General features: G+C 38.9%; 1 protein-coding gene and 1 long non-coding RNA gene across 7 annotated transcripts in view; one reads left to right on the top strand and one right to left on the bottom strand.

Moving 5' to 3' along the window:
* Positions 1 to 988: 988 nt before the first annotated feature.
* LOC121070607 lies at positions 989 to 5,843 on the bottom strand. 3 transcript variants are annotated; one of them, XR_005820156.1, is made up of 3 exons: positions 5,117 to 5,843; positions 3,520 to 3,698; positions 989 to 1,107 (listed from the first exon to the last, which is right to left on the bottom strand). It is a non-coding gene; the product is annotated as an uncharacterized LOC121070607 (long non-coding RNA). The 3 variants fall into 3 exon arrangements; XR_005820154.1 differs by having other exon boundaries at positions 997 to 1,147; positions 5,303 to 5,843; XR_005820153.1 differs by having other exon boundaries at positions 997 to 1,147.
* Positions 5,844 to 5,915: 72 nt separating this feature from the next.
* KITLG (KIT ligand) overlaps positions 5,916 to 27,867 on the top strand; it is a 57,899-nt gene continuing 35,947 nt past the window's right edge. For 2 of the 4 annotated variants that reach the window (XM_040557973.1, XM_040557984.1), the window contains exon 1: positions 5,933 to 6,212. In XM_040557973.1, coding sequence (XP_040413907.1) covers positions 6,198 to 6,212 — 15 coding nt within the window. In that variant the 5' untranslated portion in view covers positions 5,933 to 6,197. Of the gene's footprint in view, positions 6,213 to 10,101; positions 10,563 to 27,867 lie in introns of those variants that run through there. The other 2 variants (XM_040557954.1, XM_040557962.1) reach the window with 2 other exon arrangements.

Here is a 27,867-nt window from a genome sequence, read left to right on the forward strand (position 1 = left end):
ATGCAATCTGACTTCATCAACCAAAAAGTGATGACATAATATGGCTCTGAAGTCACTGTACCTGATAATGTAATGTATCTTTCCCTTTCTTCAGAGGGAATGCACTATTCAAAAAAAATAAAATAAAATAATATATATATATATTTTTTTCATTGAACAGGAATAGTCTCAGTTTTCCCTGTAAACAGTGAATATTTATATCCAATACAGCTTACACAGCTTTTTGTTTTCAAATGAACCCATTTTACCATGAAACTCCCTAGGGTTGTAATTACTGTGAATAGGATGACATAGACTAATGCAAATCAAGAGATGTAGGAAAAAGAAAACTGGGATCAGATATATGCATTTCCCATACATTTATCACCTCTAAATTACTGGAATCAAAATAGGAATATATCAAGGAACTACTTAAGCACGGCACAAATGCCAAACTGTTATTTTATTTTGTTTGGAAATGGAATTGTACACACAAAATAACATGCTTTTTTTTTGAGATTGTATAACTATAATTAATGCAATAGGTCGTACAAACTGACAGAGAAACAACTGAATTTTAAAGATAATAAGCAGTGGTTGTCTCATACTGTAATAAACATCTAGTTCACTGTAGATGTCCAAGATGATGTATCAGCTTGAGTCTGCCTAGCTCCAACATTGCCTGCCTTGGTGACCGTACAGCATAATTGTTTTCTTTTTCTTCCAAGGTAGAAAATAGGGCAAAATGGGAGGTAAATTAAAAATCATATGAATATTGGGAAAATAATTATTGTTTAATATAGTAACTACAATTCTTTGTAATGATGTAGGCAGTGTGCATTACACTGTTTGTGAATATGGTCCTTGGAAGCATGAGCTCCAGGACTTTTGAATAATCATGCCTCTGGTATTCCTGTTTAAGAAGCAGTGACAAAATTTCTTGTTCCTACCTAACTAAAAGCCTGTGGACACTAGAATTCCACCTACTGTAAATACAGGGATAGAATTTCATCCCTAGAAGTCAGACCAACAGCAGCATCTTGAAGAAATCAGTATGTGTTGGATAAATGACTGCTCTTCTTTTCATCCAGCATGTCAGGGGACACTCCAAAGTAGACAGCTGACAAACTGCAGGAAGAGAGTACTCCAGAATTAGGACTAACTGCACCTGTTGAACAGAGAATTGAGCATTGCTCTCCAATCTTCTAATCAAACTCAATTTCTTTGCAAAGAAAAGTAAATTGCCCTTGCAGGTTGGGTATTCCACCATTGCAGAAACAAGATAAAGATGTTTGGACCCTGGTAACTAAGGTCTTGCTGAACAGTGCAGAACACATACCCACTAGCAGCTATCACTGCATGGTATACTGAAGTTACTTGCCACCTCAAGGCTTGGAAAACAGCCAGTTCATCAGTCCTGATACAAACTCTGTCCTCTTTCTGACTGAACATGAAGACCAGTGCTGGATGGGCACCATTTATCCCTGCAACCTCTGTTAACGTGAAAGAAACAGAGGCGTGTCATCAGAGTAACCACAGTGCGCTCCAGCAGGTCTCCCTGATCTGGACAACTGAGTAACTTTCAAGATCACACATGTAACTAGTTCCTCAAAAGTAAACGTAGTGTTTTTGAATGTGATCCCAGATGAATCAGACCCCTCTTAGAACAGATATGAAAAAGCATGTGAGTTAAGACTGAAAAAAATAAAAAATCTTTCAATTGCTGCTATGCTCTGATCTTGGAACCCTAGTGGCTGCAAAATGTTAAAAGAGTTTCAAGAAGCCTCAGATTTCTGTTAATGTCTATAAACATCTGAAGGGCCATCAGAAGCCAAAGGGCTTCTGCCAAAGATCACAGAACTCTGGCTGCACCAGTTTTTCCCAATTTATGTTCTCCATGTGCCCTTTTTTCTAGTTGAGAATTCCCTCATGCCAGTGAGGTCTTTGGATGCTCATTTAATACTGCTTTAGAACCTTTGTATATTGAAGGAATAGAAGAAAGAAGCTTTCATGTAAGTCAGGAAATGGTCATTTATTTTTCAGTAGCTTCAATTGTATTTATTACAGGCTCTGATCGAGTTCTAATAATGTCAGTGCAACTTCCTATTCTGGCCTTTATGAGTTGCAAAAAAACCATTTCTTATTAAAACAGTATCTTTGGCATGCTAATTATCCTACTGTAAAATCCTAATGGAAATAAAACTGTCATTTTACTGTGAAGTAAAACAGCAAAGAGAGCAACGTACAAAAATAATTTTAGTTTTTCAGTAAAAGTCTGTCATTCCTTCTTTCCACTAGTCCAGGAGAGTAGTAAGATGAACAAAGTCAACTTTCCTTCCAGTGAAAACAAAGACTGCACTCTAGGTTTGTCTACCTGCTTACTTTCAAAGCTGCTTCTGGGCAAAGGAATCTCACACACTACTCTACAACTGCAGCCTCCTTCAGTGGCACTTCTCAATCAGGTTTCCAATGCTCTGAAGCCACCTGGCTCCGTTCTTATGCTGCACTACCTTCTTCTTCTTTTTCCTGTATCTGCATGGCTTTTGGATAGTAGAGTTCTTTTTTTTTTTTTTTTTTTTTAAGAAAGAGCTTAATGAGCTACTGAGCTACTGTCAGTTCAACAAATAATTTTATTGACTGTTTTTTGTTTGTTTGTTTGTTTGTTTTTTAGTTTGGAGATATCTCTATTCTAGTTTGCCAAATGAATTGACTAGTGATTTTACCTTAAAATTATATCATCTCCAAAATCCCAGTCCATACTAATACATTGTGGTGAATGAAATGCTTATGTGAAAACTGCGTCCCTCAAATTAATCTTTAGAACTAGATCACATGAAGCAAAAAACACAGCTGCATCCTGTGCTCTTACAGTGTGCACTGAAATAAAACTGGCTTCATAGTGATGTAGGTGCCCCCACGGATGTAAGTCTTGATTGAGTCATTCCCTTACTTACTGATCAGTACTACCACAGAAGTTGTCCCTGACATTTATATAAAGCACAAAGGACTTATGGTGCTTTAAAAATAAATAAATAAATAAATAAATAAATAAATAAAGTCACTTTGGAGACTGTTAAGCATAAGAAGAAGTCTCAATTAGAAATTCAGATGAAACTTTGCTCCACGATATGAAAGTGGGCAAATGCTGCAGACGGTCTCTGTGCCAGCAAAGGCCCCCATGCACTCACAGTCTGTAACAGATGAGATGGGACTAGTGTGTTATCCTTCTATCTACTTGCTGTTGTTTGCCCTCACAATTTAGATGGTTTCATAGGAGAATCTTTTTGAATTTTCCAGACTGTCGTGGAGCATTTTTTAACTCTGCAACATCAGCTGCTGAAGCTAGATCTGATTTTGCATACTCTTTGATTCTGGCTGCTCCAACAAGAAGCCAAGCTACTGATGCACCAAGTGGGCTCATTCATAGTGGTAAGCTCACTCTCATGAGCTCCAGCTCATTCTTACGGTTGGAGTTATATAAAGCACAGCAGATATTCCACAAAGTTCTAGAATAAACAGCATTTAGCAGCCATTTCTCACCTGCAGAAGATGGTGAGACTCCAACATTCATAGTAGACTGGAAAGGCTTCCTTTATGCTTCATTTGTTGCTATTTCCATATACATAGAACAGCACTCCTGGTGAAGGACAATCCTTTTCAGTGGGTGGAACCAAATCCTATGAAGACGTGGGATGAACAGCACTATTTCCATAGCTTCCCTGTGAAGAAACAGGTTTTCACAGAACTGTGAGAGGAGCCTGTGTTCACCCTCGGGCATTTAGAACTGCAAATGAGGTAAACCATAAAAGACTGAATGTGGTTTGCAGTTGTGGTTTGGAAACCTACCACACAATGCTCTAACAGTCCATGGCTAACCTGTGCTTACTTGGTAAGTCAACAGTCACTTCTGTGCTGGAAATGTGCAAGACTAATAAAAACATGTTTTCTTATGGGTTTCGGACATAAGTAATTAATGTGTTTAAACTATTAAACTCTGAGTTTCAGAGAAAAGAATTTCCAAACTGTACTGAGGCCAAGGACAACAGTAATATGCATGTGAATTGTCTGCGTGAAGGAAGAGATGAAAAGGGCATTAATCCATTATAGCTGGGCTTGGTTGAACGCAAAGGCAAGTTCAAGGACTCGGATAAGGGATGGACAGAAAAGATGGAGGATGTCTGGGTGGTAAAGAAACCTATTAGGGTCCCAAGTCTTATCCTCTCTGCATTGACAGGGTTATGCAGGGCATCCATTTAAGCTTTCCTGTGATGACTAATGTTGGACTGTGACAGAGCTCAAACCAGAGAAAGACCAGAAGTGTTTCCCATAAGGTAGGTAACTGCTATGACAGACTGCTCTTTCACACTTTCCAGTGCTTCTCTCCAGGAGACTAAACCTGTCATCTGTTCAAAGGAGGAAATATGCTGCAACATTTTAATTTCCTGGCCCTATTTACTAAATGTGTATACAGTGAAAGCAGTAAGGGTTAATCACTGCTAGGTGATATAGAAAATATCCTTTCAGCAGGTGTATTCTTCCTTCCTTTTTTTTTTTTTTTTTTTTTCTAACAGGCTTCCTCTCTTTCACTGCTTGTCTAGTGCTTGAATCACTGCCGTTTAGAGGCAGAAGGACATACAAAACAGTCTGATAAGAAGGTAACACAGGAACTGCAAGGTAATTCAGCATGGTAGCAATCAAGAAATGAAGAAAAAAAATTGAATTCAGCAGTATCCTGATGCTGTAAAAGAATATCATTATCTGACTTTTCTGTATTGGAAGTAGAGGCACAATGAAATTAGATGTTTGTCTGTCCTGCACTGAAACCCAAATTCTCAGTGGAGCTGAGGATGCATTCGATTTTTTTTTTTTTCCTGTGCCTTAAAAGCTCATTTTTACTTTGGCCAGAACTCTAGACTTTTGAAAATTTATCATTAATTCTAGGCTAAAGCTAGACAAACTTTTCCAAGTGGAATGCCTTACTGTGCACTCTGTGGTAGCACATCTAATCTCCCTTGGGAAATGACCACTGACTTGAGCAGACTATTCTCTCTTCATTCATCGCTAACGTGCTCTTTAATCATCACTAAAGATTGCTGTCTCAGGAAATGGCAGATCCATAACCCGCTCCTCTTTCCACCTAATGCATGCCGGAGGTTTCGTCTGCAGGAACCTGACAGCTGTCTACTCAGATGAGGTCTCAAATCCTGCCGCTGCCGCGGGATGGGTTTGCCAGCAGGACGCCGCACGGCAAAACCCCAGCGCTTCTCCCCACCCCGCTGTATCATTTACACAGCATGCAAATGCTCGCAGCACGGAGCAACACCTGCAGGATGCCCTTCACGCAAGCATTAGGAGGCACTGCTCAACAACTTTTCTGCGGCTGGAGCAGGTAAGCAGCTTTCTGCAAGCTCGCTGGGGCGCGCAGCCCGTGCCTGCCGCCCATGCGAAGGCAGCACCGCCACGGGGGCCGCCAGCCGGGGCGAGGCGGCGACGGGCGCGGGGTGCCCGGTCCTGCGTTCCTCTTCCCGTCGGGGACCGACGGCTCGTCCCGGCCGGCACCGATTCCCCGAGGGCACCCGGCTTCTCCAGCAGCCGCGCCCCGATGCAAAGACGGGCAGCGGGGTAGTACGAGCCCCCGGCCCGCCCGGGCCGGCCCCGGGAGCCCCCCGCCCCGTCGGGGCGCCTGTGGGCGTCAGGCGAGTCCCGGCGGCGCCGCCAGCAGCCCTGCCCGCTGCTCGCTGCCCTCCCGCGGTGGGAAGGGACAGGCCGGGCTGGTTCCTGCCTCCAACTTCCCCCAAGTTTGCTCGGGTTTCCCCCCCTCCCCGCGGGATCCGCCTCGGCTCCGCGTCCTCCGGGAGGAGCGGGAGGGAGGGGAAAGGCGTGTCTTGCCGGGGCTGCCGCCGCCGCTGCTGCCTTAGGCAGATCGGGGATATATAAAAGAGCTGGCCGGGCTCCGGCTGCGGCTCCACTCTGTGCCTGCGCTCACGCCGCGGCGAGAGGGGCGCAGCGGGGCGCGCAGGGCGGCGGCGGGGAGGGGGAAGAGGAGGAGGAGGAGGAGGAGGAGGAGGAGGTGGAGGAAGGCGGCAGGCAGCGCGGGGCTCGCCGTGGGCAACCCCAATGCGTGGACTATCCGCTGCTGCATTATGCTGGAGCTACAGTTCAGCTGAAGGGAGATTGCACACGGCCGGCTGGGCTGGACTGCAGCGCTGCCGTTCCTTATGAAGAAGGCACAAGTGAGTGCGGCCGGGGGGGCGGCGGGGGGGATGCCGCGGGAGATACCTGCCTGCCTGCCTGTTGGCAGGGGCCCGAGGGCAGCTTCCCGGCCGAGAAGGGCTCCCCAGGAGCGGGCAGGACTCTGGCGGCTGCTGGCGTGCACGTCGGGGCGGCGGGAGGCGGCTGCCGTCGGGTGCCCGGCCGCCGGCCCGCCAGGTGAGGGGCGCCGCGGGTGGGAACCGCCGCCGCCCAGGAGCGGTTTGGAAGCTGGGGCGGGGGAGGGGGGGGCGGGGGGGGACGGATTTTCAAAAGGAAAACAAAACAAAATTTACCGCCAGGTCTTGTTCTCGGCGCCCGCAGCCCGTGGAAAAGTTCCAGCGAGCGGGCCGGATCGGCTGCCTAGCCGTAAGAAACCTCGGAAGGCACTTGGAAAAAAAATTGCCGTAATAAATCAGTTGCCTGTGTTACGCTGCTGCACGTGGGCTACACGAACCGAGTGCGAAAACATGAAATAATTTGAGGCAGCAGTGCTGTGGCTGCTATTCTCAGTGGTTCCATTCAAGCCGCTTCGGCGTGCCGCACCGGGTCGGTGCTGTAGCTAGCCCCTTGGCATTCCTCCCCTCGCCCTCCCTCACCCCGCCGTAAAGAATTGCTCTGTACCCTTGTGGGGGTATGTGCCCTTATTTCTTCAAGTTCTGTACAGATTACAATTGCCACGCTGTGCGTATTTTCAGAGGAAGGCTAGGGGCAGGCAAAAGTAGAGAAAAGTGGAAAATTCATCTCGTAACAAGAAGCAGCTCAGGGAAACTCTAAAGAGAAAAGTTTAAGGCTTGACTCTGCGAGGTGCCGCTACCCTCCATCCTGGCTGACCTCCGTGAGAGTCAGGGCTGCTCGGAGCCGAGGCTGAGCTCCCAGAGAGAACTGCGCAGACACGCACTGCGGATCCTGCACTGGGGGCTTTCGCCTTCCCCTTTCCTTCTTCTCAAGAAGCAAGATACTTTTTGCCTTCCCTTGTCTCACGGCAGCTGCTGGGTCCCCCACACACTGGCAGCCTGAAGACATCACCATACGGTCATTGGAAAAGACATAAAAATTAAGAAAATGGGAAGCACCTTACTAAGGTCTTTGGGGCAGTTAAATACTTTTTCAAGAGATGACAGGAATTAGAAACACTTGCTTTTTGAAACATATAAACCTCAGCTGGCCAAAGCACTGGAGAATGCACCCATGCTTAAGGAGGTATTAATTGCTGACTGTTAACTTTTGCGATGCTGAATTGCAGCGAGGTATTGCCCTAAATGATCGGCTCTGAATTCTAACAGTGTACATCCATTGCTGCTGTTCCCTTTAGGTGACTAAAGATGCCTTGCACCTCCAAACTATTGTTTCAGACCTTATACACAAACTTGGTCAAATGTGCTGAATAGGTTATTACTCGGGAAGGGTCTCATTAAGCTGTAGGAGCTATATTTGTGTGCTGAGTTTTATGCATTCGCTTGATATTGGAGTGGAAGCAGTGAAGTTGTAAGATGTTATCCTAGCCCACGGAAACGTGTGCTGGGCTGTTTCTTCAGAGAACAAAAAACTGCTCAGCGGGCAAATGAAGATTTACAAGTGCAAGCAGTCAAGCGTTTCATTTCCTATGAACCGTAAACTTCAAAAACCAACAGAGTACTTTTGCAAATTCAGAGCAAAGCAGGAATAATCCCTCTCTCCAGCTAAACTGGGAAAGACAGGCAGTCCTGACATTCAGTACCATATGGCTTGACTCAGGGGCTCAGGAGCTGTAGCCCGTGGAACAGCTTCTTGTCATGGTGGTGAAGCATCTGTCAGCCTTCAAGCAGTTACGCTTCCTGCTTTTTGGAGACAGTGACAGACTCCTAGCTTTCCAAAAGATTGTTTCTTTCATTTTAAGGATTAGCAAACAAATGCAAAATTAGCAAACCATTAATCATTCCAGGGAGATCAGAGCAGGAGATACTTCAAGGAAGACTTTCAGCCGAAAACATGAAGATCCTTGTACAAAAAGAGAGCAAGTGATGTGGATACAAGAAGGAGGACTTAAGCACATTGTGCCACTCAGCATGTTAAAATGAATCTTCATGCTCTCCTGTGGCTACTTTTCCTATTGTCTCGACCAATATCTGGCCTAGAGAAGAGATCAGGATTGGAAAGCTAGAAAATAAGATTTCTTAATATAAATTCTGCAGTAGACTTACTACAGAAAGTGAGAACCTCTACCTCACTGTACCTGGAAACATTTAGTAATACCTGGGTAGTGCTTGAAATAAATCAGGGATTTTGACGTTTAAGGTAATATTTCATGGGGAAAACATATAAGCAGTGTAGCTGAAGGAGCATCTGAGTCATACATCGGTTCAAATGAAGTGCTGAAAGAAAGGAGGAGTGCTGAATGCTAGGCTAGAAGTGAATAGCTTGGTCAGTTTATTTACTTCAGTCTTAACCTGACAGACAGGGGGAACCGTAGAAGCATGTTCCCCAACAGTGTCAGTCCTAACAGGATTTTTTTCTGAAACTGTAGAGTCTGATAGTTATATAAACCCTTGTTTTAAATATACCAACCCCTCCTTTATATATATATATAAAGTTTATATATATATATATAAGTTTTTATATATATAAGTTTTATATATATATATATAAGTTTATATATATATATATATATTAAAGTGGTAATGCCTTTAGAAATATGATTAAACTTTTAGGGTCCAGTCATACAAGTCTTTTTTCAATGGGACTTTTCCCATGAATTAATCTTACTGAAGGATCGCTTGTATGAGAGGATTTGCAGGGTTGCATACTTAGTAATTAAGACTATTATTGGAAGCGATTTTATGTAATTTTGCATGCCAATATTATAACACAAGAATACCGCTGATGTCTGGACAGCTTTTTACATTTTGAAAATAGGATGACTGAACCTAGTGTGTGATACAATCTTACAAAAACACGTAGCAGGTTTCTGATTTCCTTGTTCTATGTTGGATTTGAAGACAATCTAAATAGGATTAAGTTACTGAGAAATATGCTACAAGGAGAGGTCATGCTTGAGGCTAACTCAGAAGGCTTCTGATGTTACGGACTGTCCGGTATTTGGGTTGTGCACTTGATCTTCAGCTGTGGGTTAGATGCACAACTTCTTAGAAACCTCAGTACTAGAAGGGTCTTAGATCCGAGCTTGGCTTTTTACCTCTAAATGCACGTATTATTGCTAGTAGTTAAATGATCTCCTTATGTTGTCCTGTCCAGAGTATGTTTGTGTCACTGATGTGGGAGCTTCTGTAGGCATTATGATGGAAAAAAATTACCTGAAAAAAAGAGTTAGCATGCAAATTGCCTGTTCCTGGCTTATATTGGTGGGCTAAAACAGAAATACAAAGGAGATATTTGATACATTTGTGTGAGCTTGCAGAGCCGTTATTTGTAAGTTCTGATCTTCAATCTATCTTGCCCATTCTGCAAGAAAATGAACGTGAAGCACTAGAAGGTACTTGGAGCTCATGGTGAGCATAGACCTGCTGCTCATCAGATAGATAAAGAGATCTGGTTATCAGATAGACAAAGAGAACTTGCTGGAGCCTGGAGGATGTTGCGCTATTCACTTTGAGTAATGGGATAAGGTCTCTTTCCTCTTTTCTTGAGTTTTGATTCTGCTAATGGGAGGTCAGTTTGTGAAAGTGGCAGCTGGGGAGGACATCCTGGACAGTTTGTTCTTCATAAATTGTCATATGGAGAATACACAGCAGATAACCTGGAAGACTTTAGGGTAGGGGAGTATTTTGTAAGGGTTTCTCCTCCCCCCGCCCCCCCCCCCCCACCTTGCATTATGTGTCTGTTAGTTTTTATCTCCGTGAACAACATTACAGTTGGCTTTATTGTTTAGACTGAGTCTTCTGACCCAGTCTACTTTCTGACCTTGTTCTGCCATTGCACAAAAGTGTAGTTTCTCCTTCTGTGCAAGACATTTCAGCTGTTCAGGTACAGCTCTGCAAGCTGACAGTGCCATTCTCCGAGTTTTGTTATGTGACTTAATGGTATGCTGGCTCATGTAATCGCCATATTGTACACGAGTTAAGAGTTGGCAAGACACAGCCCTTGGCTTAGATTGGGCAATGCTCAGTATGCAGTATGTAAACACAACACCCATTTATTTGAAGCAAGGCAGGAAAAATCTCCCTACGCAATTCCATTTGAGTGGTGTGGGAGCTGACAGAGGAAAATGAAAGCGTTTGTTCTTTCCCTGGTCTTCGGTATGCCAACCCTGAGGCTCATCAGCCTTTTAAACACACTGCAAATGCTTGTTTCTTTTTCCTGTGCACTTGCGGAAAAAGGAGATGGACCAATGTAAGGTGAGTCGAGAGGGATTAGTGTTCCTCGTTATTTTGGTAGATCGGTTGTTGTTTGCATTGTGTATTGAGTCCTGTGGAAATCTGCAAAACCAACATTCAGAAGTATTATTGATACTGAAATAACTGAAATAACTGTTAGGAGGCTGTAAAATATAGATTTCTTTGCTAGATGTTTTTAATTATTGGCAAAAGTATCAGGTATTTATATTAGTATGAGAATGAAAATTAAAAATACATTCCAAACAAACAAAAAAATAGTGTTAGGTGTTTTATTTGATTAAAACTGGTAGCATGCATAATAACTGTGGTTAATGAAAGTCGATACACTAATGAAGACATTATTTCTACTGTAAGTCTAAATAAAAACCAGTTAAGGAGTTTAGATTAATGAACACTTTGGATCAAAATAACGCAGGAAATAAATTATCCCCTAATTTCCTATTGTTATCTGATAATCACTGAGTGAAGGACTCGTTGCTTTTCCTGTTTAAACAGTGTTTAAATTACACAAGGTAGATGGGTGGGATAACCGTTTTAAATCCAATTAGGAATTTTCTGCTTTATGCATGTTCTTGTGCTGTTGTTGGTATGTGGAGCAGATTTAAGTTTGGGTGCAAGGCAAAAATAGCATCAAGTTTAAGTCACTACCGGTATTCCCTAAGGGAGGCCCATGTGGTATTCACTGCTAGTGCCGTGCTTTGCAAAGTGGTCAAGTCCTGAGCCTACAGATCAACACCTGAAGTGATGCTAGACATGAGACAAGGTGGTGCAGGCTGAGGCGTGCGGGTTCTCCCCTGCAGGCCCAGTGCTGTGCACTGATGGTGGTCAGTTCTTCAGGGAGCTCCTGGAGGGGTCTCTCAACCAGGTCTACTGCAGACCCTGCTTTCAGACGCCTGCTAGGCCTAAACCTTCACTGCTGTTAAACAGCACTTGTAAATATGTGGGAACAGCAGTATTTGTTGTTTTGTTTGTTTGTTTTCATTTTCTTCTTTAGTGCTTCAAATCTTACTGAATGGAGAAGATCAGGTACAGGAATGACCTTCAAGGTCCTATTTAGCCCAAGCCTTAAGAGCTGCCTCTTCTCACATCTATGATTTGGTGCCTGTTTAACAGCCATTCACATGGTGTTTCTTAATGTTCCAGTGAAGACTTTCCAGGAATCAGGCTGAGTATCTTGGTATTCCCTCCACCCATATTGACTTCCCACTAGTTTTGGGCTGTAGAGATGGGGAGTGTGTGCTGGCAGCCATGGGGCTGGAGCACAGCTGGATTGCAGACCAGCTCAGACCAATACTACCAGGTCTAGGCTGGACCATCACAAGAGGATGAGTGTGTGGTCTATAGAGATTAATTGTGGATTTGCCTTGATTCAGTTCATGGAGAAAAAGGCTAATCTAAAATAATTTACTTGAGTACACTCACTGGAGTGAGACAGACCCAGATTCTAATCTTTTCTCTGAGGGGAACTCAAGTCTCTAAGGAGGGTCTAATCATCCACTCCATTTTGTTGAATCTGTTCTACTTTGTATAAGTAATTATGCATTGTGCCAGAGGAAAAAACAAATTAAAAAAGCATAACTTTAGTGTGGCTCCAAATCTGAACTGGGTCCATGCATATGAAGATTTTAACTCTTCTGGGTTAAGTCACACTTTAAGACCAAATTAAGTAAGCTGCTAGGTTTATTTGTTCAATCTCAAAGTGGGCTGACACATGAACTAGGAATGTAGGGGGGATTACCTTTCAGGCCATAAGGCCAAAATCACAGTTTGTGAATTATGCCAGCCTTTGAACCTCCAGAAAGATTTAGGAGTCTGCAAATCAAAGTCTGTAAAAATCAGTCATCCAGTCCTACCTCTTTGTGTAACTTGGTATTTCCAAGTGTGGTCATCCATATGACTGAACCTAGCTTCAATACAATCACGTTAACTGTCTCAGTGAAAATAAATTCTCATCTAGTGTCTTCAGCTGGTCTGCTGCCTTTCATTTGTTTTGCTGCCAAGCTCCAAGGACTTTAATTTACTGACAGTTAAGGCCATGTATAAGTTTAGTCCAGTCTGTTCTACCATCTCTTCATAAGAAATATCTTAACAAGTTTAGAAGCATCCTAAGTATTGCTTTGGAAATACCTTAAGTATATGAAGTCTATTTATTTATTGTGTGATAGAAACTGAGTTCTACATTTGCTTTGGCTGGGATCTCTGTACTTGATGTGGGCAGGATCACATGTACTGATACTCTTGTAGTGTCTTTCTTCATATATGAATGACACTTCCTTCTTTTATTTATTTATTTTTTTTTCCTTGCAACTACTGAAAGTTGGGAAGGAGTCCATATATCTCATCCCATTTAACCCATGTACACATATATACAGAGGAGCACACACCATGCAAAAACAGTGATACATATTAAGTATTCTTTGTCTGTATGTCAGCTTATGCTTGTGCACAAACTTATATGCAGTTTAGGTCTAAAAGTGGTGTGCAAGCCTTCTGCCCAAGAGGTTTGGAAGTCTGTGTGTAACATGGGAATAGCTGAACCCTGGGAATGTCCAGGTTCAGCCTAGAATAACACGCGTGCAGAAATACGTGCCAACTGTGTGTATTTCCTTTACAGCAGAGACATAATCTGTGTGTGAATTCTAACTGTGCTTTACAGCAAAAGAAGTAAGGCAGAGGATAAATGAGTACTTTAACACAATAGAACTAACTCAGAATAAAACTTTATCTGAGTCCTACGCTGGATAATATTAAACCATTTTGTCAACTGGATCTATAGCTTTTTCTTTGTGTGTTTTTGTTCTTTGTGAAACATAGAATTCAGTGACAGGTAAAGTTAATTCCTCATTTTCTGAGGAAGAACTTAGTGATCCTTTTTTTTTTTTTTTTTTTCCTTTCTGAAAGAGGCCTTATGATGATATCTGAAAAAATAAATACATTTTGTTTGAATATGGAAGTCAGAGGGAAAAAATACAAAATTTTCTTTGCTACATTGTACTTGCTAGGTAGCAGCAAACCAATATATGCATTCTGTTTATGTATGGTGTATCATCTCTGGTGGATTCATAGGTCTGTTTGGTAACACGTGACCTTTAATTACTTTTGAAAAAAGGTTATCCTGGCTATATTAGCCAGACTGTGAAACTAATCTGTGCATGTCCTGACAATTTATTTCCATTTAAAATAGAGAATAAACCCTGTGCAAATCACACAGCAACTCTCTTTGTAAGAGTTGCTCCTGGACAAAAGAATGAGCTTACGGTGTGTTCAGCACATACTGAAATCTCAGAGTAATGCACTGATGTACAAGGCTCATTATTTTGAAATATGCCTGTAAACATGGAGGTTTTAGGGTGTTCAGGGATTCAGTCAATTGTGTTCCTTTGTTTCATGTTGATCCAAAAAATTCCTCTGTTTATGGAGATTTCATAATTGTGTATAAAATGGGAGTAGGATACCGAGCTGCTGACTTTTGTGCTCAAACTGAAATAATGGACTGAAATAAGGCAGTGAGGACTCAGCGAGGACTCAGGATTGATACATTTAAATTAATAATATGCTGCATATATGCAAAACAATTCACAAATGAAAATAAGTGCCTAGAAATTTAGGGAGGTTGAAATTTAGACATCCTAACATTTTTTTATAAAGAAGTCCTATGCTCCAGACCTCTAATTTCCAGCCTCCATTTGCTAGTTATTAAGTGAAGTCAGCAAAATTTGTCTTTTGCAGAAAATGACACCAGACAACATTATGCATTATGTCTTTAAACTGATATAGATCTACACGTCAGATCTTCTTGAAATTTGTTTTTCTTTTACAACTTTGAAGCATGCGGGAATAGGAACATTCGTCAGCCAAATGAAGTTAGGAAGCTTGTATAACACTGCTTGGCACCCTCTTTCATTTGGATTTAAAAAAAAAAAAAAAAAGTTCTTGAATAAACAGATCTTTTTGGTAGTTATTTAAAAAAGGTAAAAAGATCTCCAATATTCATAATTGCTGTCTTTTTGAAATTACTATGGCTCCACAGTGTGTGGATTGCATTTCCATTCTAATAGCAAAAACTATCAGTGCTGTACTTGACACAAGTTTAAATGGTTCTGATGTGTATTATATTCTTTATTTTCAAGGAAATATGAAATTTATTTGTAAACTGTAAGTTTAAATACTGTCACTGAAGCTGCTTTGATCTTCTGTATTATAATCCCTGGCAAAGAATGTGCCCTAGATGTGCCATGCAGTCTCTAAATCCGTGTCCTTTTAAAATTCTGGCCATAAGCATAGTCTGCCTCAAACTGTTTTGTTAAATTTCTTCAGTGTTTGTTCCTTTAGTAGTGTAAAGATGGATGGTGAGAGCCCTCTTTTCAGACTAGTAAAATCAGTGAAAATCTTGTTTTTTAGAATTTGGTGAAGACTGGACTCCATTCCCAAGCAGTGTTCGTAATCCCCCATAAATTCTCTTCTACTGCAGATGGAGGAAGATTTTGTCCCTTCCGAAGTATGTGACCAAAATTTGTGGAATTCATTTTCTATTGTCACATCTCAAGCACACATCTAAAAATGATTGTGCATTTCTCCATCTTTTCTCTCCCCATTTAGACAGAAAACAGTGCTACACTAATTTCTTCATGCACCTTTCCTGGCCTCAGCTGCATTTAAGTCACTTTAAAATGAAAGTTCTGCGCTTCTGAAAACCAAAATCTGGAAGGTTTCTCTTTCACTGCTCTGTTTCTTTCCACTCATTCAAAGCTTCATCTCTGGTGAGTGTTTTCTACAGGTTCTTAGTAGTCTGTTGAGTGGCCATTTTTATTTCCTATCAACTTTTTGAGACCCACTTCAAAAATTAATCTCTTGAATAACCTCTGTTTACTGCATTTCATCTTGTCTGTAAAAAATTAAGCATCTTGGGATTAGAATGAATCTCCTGTTCTGTGGAATATCTTAATTTATGTGATCACAACACATAATCTAACTGAAGAGCCCTCTGAAATATTGGTCTGCCACTCTGGAAGTGACACTACTTCTTCCTCCTTAACATATTAATGAAATTTGTGCTTTTTTTGGAAGAGTCAGATACTTAATGAGATCAAAGGAAATTCTTGTATAAGTAATTGTTGCTGCTTTCTGCTGTATCTCTTAGCTTTATTATGTAACTATATTAGAAATATCTAATTCAGTGTTTTCATTTGTCCTTTAAACCAAATGGGGTGAATTTCTTGTTTTTTCTTCACTTTCTTTCTCATCAGCATTTTTTTTTTTTTTAATCTCACATGCAGGTTTTAGTGATCAACTAGATATCTGCCACTAATAGATTGTCTGCAGCACTTTTGGTCATTTCACGCTGCAACAGAATGTTGTCGACCTCTACAAATGGTCTGAGACATACGTAAAGTTAATCTGATTTTAGCCTACTGGTTTATTTCTATTGCAACAAATCCCTCATGTTTTGCACCCAAAAACATTACTTCAGTTGCTGTTGAATTTTACCTGTTTGAAGTGGTAGTTGTCCAACTGTGATGTGCTTTTTGGCTTTATCTGCTATGATTGGTTCATCTTCTTAACCTACATGTTCCATTACTTATTTCAGATTAAATGGCACAATTCCAGCAGTAAGAAGAATTTATTTCTTGTGCAAACTGACAAGTATCACTTGAATAAACTTGATAAGGAACTGCATCACTTATGATGCACTAACTCAAATCTTACTGGAATTTTAGAATATAGACATTGAAAAATGTATACTTTTGAGGAGATTTGCACTAATCTCAGTGATGGGATATATTTTCTGTAGGATTCATTTCAGAAGTCAAAAAAAATTTGTGATAGGCCAGGCAACTTAATGTTCTTTTAAAAGAGCAATTCTAGGAAACTCTGGAGAACTAGCTGTATAAGTCATCTAAGAATCATATTAGATCATGAGTTTACATGAGTTTTCCTATCAGCACGTCTGTAGCAAGGGTGCAGTTGAACATGCATCACAATTGTTTCACTACTGATAACTATAGTTCTTTCTAATTCCCACAAAATCGTTTGACCAAAAGTAAAGCTCTATAAGAATTAAACTTACTACACGCAATTTACAACTGCATTTTTTCATAAGTAACCCCCATGAAAATCATCACTAAAATCAAAGTAAAATTGCAGTTTCTTTCAAAGGGTTTTGTTTTGTTTCATCATTGCGAATGTTGTGAAAATATCTACATTTTATCAGTTACTTACTAAATTAAAAGTACTGTATCACTGGTGTCTTAAAAATTATATGTGAAAGGCATTATATTTCTCCAAAATTGTAAAGAATTGAAAGACTGTGCTTGCATGTTGATATATATCAGAGGAATGTGCGCGGTCTTCCTGAAAACATAGGGGATTTGTGGAGCTAGCAGTTGTTAGACTGTACAGCATGTAATTAATCCCCTGCACCACCACTACACACACACACACACACACACGCACACAAAAGCAAACAATCAAAACAAACAAACAAAAAACAACAACAACAAAAACACCTCAAACCCACACACAAATCACCTGGGTATTAGAGTTACAGTTTGTGTGGAAGGGTCTAGAGTTTTGGGCAGGATATAGTTTACAACTCAGATTAATTTTACAGTAAAGGCAGGGTGTTCATAACTTGGAAAAAATCAGTGATCATGGCGTTCCCTTCATTTTCTTAAATATGCAGTAACTCTTAAACACATTTACTCTTAATTCATGTCTTCAGAGTTAATGAATATGTCCAGAGTTTAAAAAAGATTTTTTCTTAACAGCTTGACTCTATTGTTGTGTTGTCAGTAGATCTGTATTTAAATCACTCAATAGGAGGAAGGTGGGAACTCTATATTAAGAGCTCAATAAAAGGAATAGAAAATCCCAGCTCCTGTAAAAGAAATGTTTTAATGTAGTAAGATTCTTTGTGTTTCAAAATGGGTGAATAAAGGGAAAGTGATGCCGTGACCTGCTTAGATTTTCTCCCCTAAAATGGTCTAAGAAGAAAACTAAGTAGCCCCATATTGTACCTTCCTTATCATAACAGTCTGAGGAAAAATGGTATCGGGACAGAAAGCAAAGTGTAGGAATAAGTTGTTAATTTGTAACATAGCAAAGCCTAAGTGGTGATGTTCTTTAATTGTCAGCAACCTCATATAGTTCAATCTGGAAGGAGGGTTTACAGATTAATGACAACATGTGCAGGCGACATAAATTACTCAGGTTAATTGAAACTAAAGGAGATTCTAAGGAACTTTTTAAAGGTTTAGAGAAGACAGGAGAACAGATGGCATGATGGCAAATGGAGTTCATTGTGTAGAAATGCAAGGGGATGCATTTTGGAAGGAGTATTTTGAACTAATTGTAACTACATAAAAAACAGTAGTTTACATCGGTTGAAAAATACTTCCAAGCTCTTTTTTAATTTTCTTGTGTCTATACATGGTCAAGAAAAATGGATGAAAAATCTGTGTATTGTACCTGTGGTAGAACAAATTAACCAAGATACTGGAATGTAGAGGAAGCAGAAAGAGAAACATAAAAAGTGTAATGTTTTTTATGATGGTGATAGTCAGCCACCTTGAACAAAGTCCCTGTTGCTCCATCAGAAAAAGGAATATAACAGAAATAGTAATCCCCAAATAGACAAAAGCATTGTATGGAAACAATTTGCGTATGAAGGTAGACTGAAAGCTGAAGGAAAGAAACTACTAAGTGAGATGTCTAGGAAGAGTGGTATACAAGTAGTGGAGAGAATGATTACGGGACTTTACTGATCTTTTCATTATTACAGGAGCAAAAAAATATTCAACACAGTTGAAAGTCAGAAGATGCTAAAACAGACAGTGCTACCTTCACACACAATTACTAGTCTGGAAAACTTTTTGACACTGGGTATAATGTCGCTTGAAGTGCAGCTTGATAAATGTCAGTCAGCCCAAGAGGTCACTAGTGAAGAGTAGTTCCAGTCTTCTCATCCTTGCACATCTCTTTTCCTCCTCCAGTCATTCCTCAGGGATTAGTTTTGTGTCTCTGAGTTGAATTAGCTAGTCACTGTCTCTGAATTTACTGACGTGGTGAAGGGTCGGATGAATGTCAGAGCAATGGAATCTACAGAGAAGGAGGTGCTGAGAGCTCTCTTTCAGCAGCAGGGAGCTGTTAGATTGCTTCAGCCCATCTCATTATCCTTCCCTGAAGAAAAAAGGATTATATGCCTAAATAGGTTAAAAGACATGGTTACTTTAGTTTACACTGTGACCATGAAAGCTTGCTTGTCTTCTAATTCATGGAATTAGAAAGAAATATATCATATAGGCAATATATTCTGCAAGTGTGAATGATCTTTGCTCTTTTTTCTTTTCATTGGCTACCAGACTCATCATGTACAGACCTGACACTTCTTATTTTTCAAATATTCATTGCTTTAATTGCATGAGTGAGATTTGGACTAATTATAAACTCAGTTTCATATACAACCATCTGCCAAAATTACCATCTGTAACAATTCAGTCTGTAGTTTTGAGAAAAGGAAAACCCTTTGAAATATATTGTATCTGAACTCCAATTACTTACTGAAGTAATGACAGCTGAGACATTTATGCTGAAAGATCTTTCTTTCAGCGTGTGAGTATGAATGGTTAGAAGTCGTAAAATTTTATGCAGTGCTGACACATGTAGATCTAGCCACTGAAAGATGGTGGAGTTTCCATGGAGCAACCCTGAAAGATATTCATGTACTTCAACATCAGCAGGAAAAGGCATTTAAAAATATTTATTTCCCATTGTGGGATTGAATAGGAATTCAAAATATACTTGAAGTTTTTGATGCAGTCACTGGCTTTTTATGTTCCAGAAAACATTTTGATCAGTCCCATCCTATCCCATTACTTTTTGCCATTTTCAATTTACATTGTCCTGGAGTGACTTTATACAGTGCTTCAAATTCCTAAAATGGCTGTTTTGGCAATTTACTTTCTGTAAAACATAAATATATCTCATGAAAATAATTTCAGGAAGAACTTTTAAAATTAATAATGGCAAGATATATTTTAGTATACGATGAAAAGTGAGTTGATGTTCATTTTCTGTGGTAAGAAGATCCGCTGTTGAAATAATAATCATTTAGATATTTTTGACATATGGAAGTGTTTTCAATTTAGAGTGAAAAGTTAAAAAAAAAAAAAGAAAAAAAAAGTGTAGTTGATCTTACTAATGTCCAAGTTATTAGCTTTAGGACAGGGCGTAATGTATTTGTAATTCCAGCTTGCTGAGGTAAATGGCTTATTGCCTTCTCAGCTCTTATGTTGTCTTATAAGCATACTTAAATCTTTTGAAGATTAGTTTCCAATTTGATGTGTCAGTTGTCTGCAGTCAAACTGTAACTTCAAGGCATTTGAGATTAATCTCATCCATCAGTGTATCACTTCAGATAAACCTTTTCACAAAAGATATAGGTTAGTTCTTAATGTCCTTATATTCTAATAGCGGTGTGAATGTAAGGTTGTGTTATTCTTTCACAGATCATTACCTTAAAGCTAAATTGTTCGCTATGGTTTTGATTATGTATAGGAAAGCATCTGATTCAAATTATGCAGGAACTAAAAAGCTGTCTAAGAGCTTAGAGTATTTTTTGGAAGTAGAATTGTTTACCAGGTTGCTTTCATAAATAAGTATGAGAGAATTGAGTTGAAATCAAGATTTTAAATTTGAAAAGTGTTGTTGTTGTTGTTGTTTTTCCCAGCCAGGAAACAACTTCAAATCTGGCTTTGTTTTACTCAGTTTTATTTGGAAATAACTGAGATAAACTTGCATGAATCTCATAAACAATTTCTTGAAGCATTCCTAATGAATGCATCTCAGTTTGCCAGGTGCAGTTACAGGAAGAAGCAAAAAGTCAAAACCTACTGGAATCTTGCTAAATAGGTCCCGGAAGAATATAAGCCTATCAGTGTCATTTCTGCTGGGCTCATTGAAACTACATTTGATTTTTGACAAATGTGAGTCATTTGTTCCATGTTTTTGAATGATAAAGTTTAAACAGACTTTTCCCAAGGTGGTATAATGACAGACCTTCTGGTTAGCTACCTACTATATCAAAAAACACAATGTAAATGAAAAAAAAAAAAAAAAAAAAAAACCAGCAAAACAAAAAAAAATAGTATTTTTTATAGTGACAAATAAGTTCAACGTTCAAAGTCCTCTTTTTTTTTTTTTTTTCTGCCTCTTCTGATAGTTTTGATAACTTAGAAACAAAGCCAAACGATGCAGCTTTCATTTTTTACTTTTGTTGATTTTTTAGTATGCTGGCTTTTAAATGGCTTGCCTGTAGGGGCTTTGATTTTTTTCCAACTGAAAAATTATCTTCCAGAAAATTCCTGCAGTTTTTGTAAAAAAATGACTATAGATTACTGTTGAAATGTATGCAGTGGCTGTTTTGGGGGCAGGAAGCCTACTTCATTTCCTAAGAAGTAGTTTCTTGCAAACAGAACATTGTGGAAAGTTATTTATTGGCTTTAAAACTCACACTGTTTCTAACAAACTATGCAGTGCTGTGTTAGATTTTCCTCTAATATGCACATATGGAACATACTAGGTCTTTTATTGACTTTGCATAGTGTTTTGTACACAAGAAGATTGTAAAAGTCTGTGTTAAATCTGTAAACCCACATTTCTGAATCATGAACAGTATATAGGCCATAAATGGACATGATGTCCAAAAGGCAAACTTATTGGTGAAAATAAATAAATAAATTGTGGGGAGTAGAAACTGAAATTCCACCGTGGAAGAACACGACCTGGCCCAATTCCTGCACCTGAGATTTGTAATGGCAGTCCTTCATCGTGTGGTAAAATATTACATAGATACTTTTCAGCATTGTGACACACTCCAAGGTAATTATGTGGGTTTGGGACAGTATTTAAAAAAGTATCTTTTGAATTCTGAAAGAGTAGATAACAGCTTTTATTACTTACTTACGTTCAAAGGTTCAAGTATCACTACTGATGATGGAAGGAAACCTAAAATAACCCTTAAGTATTCCCCCAAAGTTCCAGGATTTAAAGCAGCTGAAAACCTGAATAACCTTCTTTTGTCAATGATGTAATTACTGTTGAAAAATGTAACTACAGGTTTGTCCAAATATCTGATTTGTTTACTTAAAAAAAAAAAAAAAAAAAAAAAAAAACTCTTCTAAATGCAAGATCAGTTTCCTCACCAACATTTTACAAGAGAAAAATGCATGTTACGTCATAATTTGAAGTTATCAACTGAGTCTTTGGGGGATCAAAGTGAAAACTCAGCTCTGGTGCACAAAAATTTCCTGTTCCAGGCCTTTTTAAGTTGTTGCAGGTGCTACTGCCTGGAATATATCCAAAGAAACTAGCTTTTGTGTGAGTAAATTAGGAATACATTTCATGTCAGCTGTTATTTATCAATGGGAGAAAAAGCTCTGACTAATGAGAGGCAATCCCATTTAAAAGTTGCGTGACATAAAGTGTTGATTTTAAGTTGTTAGCTTTTCTTCAAATCATAAGCAACCACCTGGCTGGATACTGCATCCACTGTAATTGCAGTAACAATGCTCTGTGAGACGTAGGGCAATTCTCTATTTACATTTGCTGGAGGGGAAATCCTGTGAAACTAAGGCACTATACAGAGTAAATCAATAAAATTTGAGATCTGGTAGAAGGTAAGAGGAAGTGAATGGTTGGTTTGTTTTCCATGAGTCTTTTTTTATTTTTATTTTTATTTTTTTATATTGCCTCCATGTAATCTAGTACTGGAAGTCATACAGGCTTGTTAATAAGGCATAATGAAGACTCAGATAGGGTTGATATGAAGAAATATATCAAGGGAACAAACTGAAAAGATGGAGGTATAACTACATAAGCAAAGGAGCACTGTTGCCATGAGAACACAGTGATATAAACTGCCATCAGTACACCCAAATTGGACAGTGTAAGAACCATGAGAACAGTGAAGATCTGGAACAAATTCCCAAGACAGTTTTATCATTCCCTCCACTCCCACTTCACTCCTGCATTCCTTCCATTTGATATTATCCTGTCCTATTACAAATGTAAACTCTCTGCAGTATCAAAGGAGTGGGTTATCACAGCACTGTACCAGGTCAGTACTTATCCCAGGAGTTACCAGAAGCACACAGTGACTTTGACAGCTGACACCTGTTGTGGGGTTGGGCAAATAAAATTGGTCAAGAGATTTAGGTGCCAGGAGCCTAAATTGTTTGGTTGTCTGTTTGGAAGGACAGCCTAGACCTATCCCTGTATGTTGGAATACAGGTTACTTATAGATATCATTTGCTTCAGTAACAACAGAGGCAAGTGCTTTCTAAGATGGACTGCAGACTAACACATTTGCCTGATGTTGTTCATGAGATCTTCACAATGGCAGAATGACTGAGGAAAGCTGCTGGAATTCAAATCCATACTATTTAGCATGATGTAGACCGTATCATTTGCAGCCACTGTTCCTCACCTTATTCCAAGTGCTCTTGTAGGCCACCAGTGCAGACATCAGCTGTAAAATGTCAGGAAGCTAATAGTCTCACAATATGTAGTACAATATCGATGTGACAAAATATTGTTCTTCAGAGCTGTGAAAGCTTATTTTGGTACGGGCAGATCCGAGATATCCAAACAGTGTTCTTTAAAAGTAATACAATTAAGGTAGCTGGGTGAAACACACAATCTCAACTGCATTGACAACTAGTTTTAGTCTAAGTTGAGCAATTATCCTTTTATAATGAGGTCTCTGACTAAGATTTCTTATTGAGAGGGTCAGAGAAGTTAGTTCCAAATTTATATCCCTAGAAAGATACAGGGTCTGTCAGAGAAGTCATCAAAGTTGTTCAGAGTTCAGAAACAAAATAGTGTATTTCTGAGACATGCCTTTGGTTTAGGCCAAATTGGCAAATCTGTCATATTTATTTTAAAATTATCCTCTACTTCCACAAGCGTATAAAATGTCAGAAAGAAAAGAAAAAAAAAAAAAAAAAAGAAAAAAAAAAACTAGTACCCTTTTAATTTTGTGCAAGAATATTTTTTGTTCCTGTTTTTCTCTTTTCACAAGTTCAAATGTGAACTGAAACTCTTCAGATTTCTAGTGCAGCTAACTTTCTAGCAAAGTCTGTAGCCATGAAACACACTTAATCTGTTTTAGGTAATACTAATAATGAGCTACTAGGGAAGACAGAGACATTTTCATCATGTGCATGAGTTTCATTTTATGCCAAGTACCAAAATCATCAATGCTTGCATAATTTCACTGTTTTTTTTTTTTTGTTTGTTTGCTTGTTTGTTTTTTAATTTTGTCAATGTAGAAGTTCTTCTAATCCAAATTCATTGCACTTTGTAGCAGATGGTAAGAATTAAAGATCCTACACAGAACTTCTGTAACAACTATTCTTCCATTTCCTTTATTGGAGCTTGAAATTTTAAGGTTAAAAGGGGTAGTCATGTATACATTTTCATTATAACTCCAACGAATATTCAAGAAAGTGATTTTTTTTTTCAGAAACTTGGCAAACAAACAAAACATCTTAAATAGATCTTTAAAAAAAATCTTTAATTAAGCATTTTATTTAAGAGAATGTGTTTTCATTCCCTGAGGAAGTCAGATCATCCACCTCCATACAATGTGAGAATCTTCTTCTCCCTGCCAAGATAATCTTTTATTTTACTTTGCCTTCCGCTTTCAATTACTTAATAATGTCTTTGGATTTATGCTAGAAAATTCTTTTGTAAGTTCCCAGGAAAAAAAAAAAAAAAAAAAAAAAAAAAAAGACTACTTCCTCTTTGGAGTTTGTGGGAGGTTTTATTGAGTCAACTGAAGTCTGGTCTTCTGCTATTACTATTTGAATTTTGCAGGTATTTTGGATCTCCGTGTCTCCCTTAAAATAAGAAATAAATATTGTTTTCTATTGCACTTCACTGGGAAAGAATAATGTAAAATTTCAGTACTGATCAGTGATGACTGTAATGGAACTTTACAAGGAAGAAAAAAAAAATCTCTTGCTGGTACTTATGGCCTAAAAAAGCTATGCTATATACAGGGCCTATGAAGTCCTCATAATCTCTGATTTTGACTTAACAGGAAGATTTCTTCCAAAATACATCTTTTGTTATTATTATTAGTTTTAGCATTTCTTCCTATTTAAATGTTTCTGTCCATAGAACTCTTGTTTTTTGGCAGAATTAGAATGCCATCTGATGGATGAAAATCAGTAAATATTTATATGGACACTGTTAGCATAAGCTCCAGAGGCAACATCCATATATTATTACCTGTCTCTTGGTAACTTCACTTCCCAGTATTTGGGAACCAAACAAACTGGCTGTCATCCAGGACAGATTTAGGTTGCAAGGAAACTGCCTGAATCCCTGATTGTCAAGTGGGATTAAATAGTGGACAAAATTTGTTATGGAACAGATAACATTTTTGAAGAGCCAAAGCCAACATTTTTAGGATAGCCAAATATTTTACATAGGTATCCTTGCAGGGGTAGAAAATTAATAATTTATACATTAAAAACACTATTTTGTAGTCTACCAAATGCAATTAAAAAATACCAGTGTCGCATTGATTTGCAAGGCAAACTCTCTATCAGTCTACACTTCCTCTTGCTTATAATGTCCATCTCGCTTCTGGTTGAAACACAAAACCAAGCACAGCAGGATAGTGCCTTACTAAGTGCAAAAATAGCATATTGGCTGGAGCAGCCTGCTGCTTTTGCATCTGTCAAGAAGAGCTAGAAAGGATAAATGATGATAGCAATAGGCCTGAGTTTGCATGAAACAAAGTTGACACATTGTCTGAGGAGCTTCCTAGGTTTCCCAAGATCTGGATTGTGGGAAAGAATAGTGAGATTCGTCATTTTCTCAGCACAATAAGACCTTGTATCCTAAAGTTGTCTATCTCAGGAAGAAGATGTTCATATCTTTGCAGAACTAGGGAATGTTTTCTCCTTCTGACTGAAGAACATAGTGAAGAAAAGGTAGTTCTATATTAGCATTTAGCAGGTTTAGGATATTTTTATCCCTTGACTCAAACAGAGTGATTTCTGATTCATTGACAGTGTAGCTTGGAAGGAAACAAGGTTTATAAGCATCTGGATACAGCAACTGGCTTTTCCTTTTCACATGCAACTGGTGGAGTCCAGCAAGTGCCACTTTGGCATTCTGCATCAAATGGACAATTAGCTGAAAAATACTGGTTTTATCAGTTGTCATTAGGCATTCCTGAAGTCATCCACTGGAAAATAAATGAATCTGCAAAGGTTAGAGGGAAGAGTTTTTATGGTTGGGAACTTTATGGAAAGTCAAATATAGGATGTTACACATAAGTGAAACAGCTATGAAAGCAGGTTGCCTGCTCAATTCATCTGAACGTAAGGGGCAAGAGTACCTTTCCCTACTTATGTTTGTAACAATAACTCATTAATTTCCTTCCTCTTTAGCCCCTATAGTACATTTGTATCATGTATTTTGGATAGTATATGCAGAATTAGGTAGAAAAGTTTTCTGCATTTTTTAACTAACTGGATATATGTTCCAATATCCAATGTCTAAAGAACGTCACAGCTTACTCAGCAAGAGTAACTGGTCTTTCTGTAGCCTCTGTTTAAATCAGAATCCAAATAAGTCGCATTGATGCTCTCTAACGAATCTTGTTTACTTTTATCATCATTCTCTCTATTACATCAATGTTGAAAAAATGAAGAATAATATCAGTCACTAGAAAAGTATGCGTCTGCTTTTTGTAATCATAACAAAGCATTTAGGGCATGATCCAGAGATTCCTAGTTATCTCATCCCAGCAGGGTGACTCACTTAGCTGGAGATAGGCTCCATTTTGTTCAATGGACTGCCAAAAGGTTGTTCAAGAAAACTCTCATGTTGACTGGGGAGCTTCCCAGAAGTCAGGGTGCCCAGATGGAGTAGCATGTGCAAGACGAGGATACACGTAAACGTTCTGATGCCTGTGCAGTGAATGTGTGTGTGTGTTTTTGTTTTTTTTTCCCCCTCCTCTACATAACAATTTTCCAGTGTAAAATGCACATTTTTTCTGAAAAAAAAAAAAAGGGAGGGAGGGGGGGAGAGAGGGGGAAGCAGTCAGAAATACTTATGTATCCCCATTTTTCTCCTTCTAATGGGGAAGATGTCACAGGTGGAAAAGTACCTTCTTTGGTAATTAGGAGGTAGATACCATACAAACAGATCCCAGTTCCTGTGAGCTGAAATTACTGTGGTTGGAGGAAATTTAACCTAGATCTGCCACTCATTAGTGACCACCTTAATCTATAGGCTATTATACTCTGTGAGACTAGTACCAGCCTTCTGAAGGACAGTAAAGGTTGCATACTGGACTTAGTGCTATGCATTATTCAGCATTCATGCAATGGCTCCTCTAACTACACTGAAGTTATCTCCTAGGTACCTGAGAGTATGTAGAAAATTTTCCAGTTCAAAACTTACTTGCCAAAATTAGTTGGTTAAAAACAGTTTTTCCACGTCTTTAATTGTCTCTAACATAGCTAAATAACTACATACATTAGTAGGCATATCAAATATTTATTGTACTTTTATGCTTCTGGATACTTTTTTTGTGAAAAAAAAAAAAAAGGCAAGAAAGATCTTTTCTTCCTATTTTCATTTTCTGTTTGTATCTTATTACAAAAGGCTTTTTAAGATATGAACATTAAGTTAGCTATCCATTTTTTAGGTACAAGCATTAAGTTAGCTATCCATGACTGACAAACCGACACTGTCTATAGCAGAGGTTCACAAGCTGTGCCTCAGCAAAGCAGCATGAACAAAGCAGCCTGAGGAGCCAATATTGAAAGATGTTCCTACCCCAGCATTAGAAGTAAAACAAACAAACAAACAAACACATTTGGAAAGGTTGGCTCAGGGTGAATTCTGTTCTACATTGTCAGCTAACCCTGCTTCAGCTGTGTCTTATTTGTGCTTAATTGGTTTACTCAAGAAACTGGAGTGAAAAGTTCTGTGGCTAACTTGCTCTGAATGCAAGAAATTGTAAAATGTAGAACCTGTTCATCTGTGCAGTTGTTATCTCTCCCTGTACTTAATTATTTTTTCATTTTATTATTTCCATTTGGTTTTGATGATTTCTTCCTAGTTATAATTAAAATTGTTTTCAGTATGAACTACATATTTGGAAATATCCAGACTTGCCAATGTTTTACTTATTTAGCAATGTGGTTTTCCCCTTTCTGCTTTTTCACTTAAGAATCTAGCTGTACATTAACCAGGGTAATTGAATATCTTTGATATCAAA

The sequence above is a fragment of the Cygnus olor genome, chromosome 1, assembly GCF_009769625.2.
Source record: "Cygnus olor isolate bCygOlo1 chromosome 1, bCygOlo1.pri.v2, whole genome shotgun sequence".
NCBI classification, from domain to species: Eukaryota; Metazoa; Chordata; class Aves; order Anseriformes; family Anatidae; genus Cygnus; species Cygnus olor.